This window comes from Dermacentor silvarum, chromosome 2 (assembly GCF_013339745.2).
Source record: "Dermacentor silvarum isolate Dsil-2018 chromosome 2, BIME_Dsil_1.4, whole genome shotgun sequence".
Classification (NCBI taxonomy): Eukaryota; Metazoa; Arthropoda; class Arachnida; order Ixodida; family Ixodidae; genus Dermacentor; species Dermacentor silvarum.
The window spans coordinates 112,111,764-112,113,158 of NC_051155.1; the positions used below are offsets into that span (position 1 = coordinate 112,111,764).

General features: G+C 47.0%; 1 protein-coding gene across 1 annotated transcript; it reads right to left on the reverse strand.

Annotated features, from left to right (window-relative positions):
- Positions 1–285: 285 nt before the first annotated feature.
- On the reverse strand, positions 286–810 carry LOC119440300 (carboxypeptidase Q). Its single transcript, XM_037705224.1, has one exon. The coding sequence runs from the start codon at positions 808–810 to the stop codon at positions 286–288; it is 525 nt and encodes a 174-aa protein (XP_037561152.1).
- Between the last annotated feature and the right edge of the window lie 585 nt (positions 811–1,395).

Here is a 1,395-nt window from a genome sequence, read left to right on the forward strand (position 1 = left end):
CCGTTACATGGAAGGACTCTGCTGGTACCCACACAACTCATTTATTTTTGTTGTCTAAGTGGTACATCAGCAGTACTCTCAAGTTATACAACAGATATTATTGTCGTTCAGAAAAGCCACTTTGAAAAAAACTGAGATCACTAACTTTATTGAGTGCCATAAGACGCGCCTCTCAGTGGCTGCAAAAGCAGACTAGAGATGGTGGAGCAGATTTTGTGTGTACAAAATTATCCAGCTGGATGAATACATACGACACAAAGCAATAGAAGTCCTGCGTGTCTTTATTTATCTCCGAGGCAGACTGTCTTGCAGATCTGCAAGAACGTATGCAACGCCGGCCCACAGAGCGGTGCAGAGGTCTAGAATAATCGGGTCTTGAACAGTCATGGTGTCCCCATCCGTGTGGTGGAAATAGAAGTATTTCCTATTGTCCGTCGTAAGTGACGCGACCGGAAAACCTGCCGAGATCCACTGCTCGAGATCTGGTGCATCTGCCCCAATCCTGAGTTCGGTAGCGTTTATGTCGCTGAAAAGGCTGAGCACTTCCGCAATCACACATTTTGCCTGTTCACTGTGTCCGCTAAATGCGAGCCCCATCGGCTTGAACGTGCCCATATCGGACTCCATGGCGATGTTTACGCGCTCCTTCCTTTCGTCCCCATGATCCTTGAAGTACTGCGCAGCACCTATTAACTCCATCTCTTCCGCTGTCCATAAGACAGAGCGGACAGTGCGACGTGGTCGCAACCCAAGCTGACGGAGCACGTCCAGCGCCCGCCAAGATATGAACGCACCTCCGCCGTCATCCATGGCGCCTTGACCAACGTCCCAGGAGTCGATGTGGCCACCGACGATGACGACCTGTGTTTCGAAATCCTAATTCAAATACGCAGAAATTGCAACATTATGCCGCACTTGCGCTGACGCGTTACTTTATTACAACAGTATCATTCGAGTGAGAAGCTAGCCGTAACTTTTCCTTTCACGTTATTAAAGTATCATTACCTTCTTGCGACGATGTGGGAATCCAATACTGGGACAACCGCTTTGGTGACACCGTTTTTCGAACAGTGCAGAGCAATTGCAGAGATGGGCAATGCAATATTTATGTGCTATTATACATATGTCAGTAGTAGCGAGCCCCTAATGAATGCTTTTCTAGTTGGTTTGTTTGCCACGATCTGCGAAGAAATTACGGCTCTAAAATAAAATTTTGAAACACTGCGTTTTGAGGTCTGTAGGTTCCTTTATGGCCTACTCTAAAAGCGTAGAGAGAGGAACATCGACGGTACGTCAAGTTGGCGAAGAAAGTTTTCCTAAATTGAGTTCGCCGATCAATGCAAATTTATGCGCCCTTCGGGCGCTGGGCTTCTAATTTATTCGATCACTGCAAAT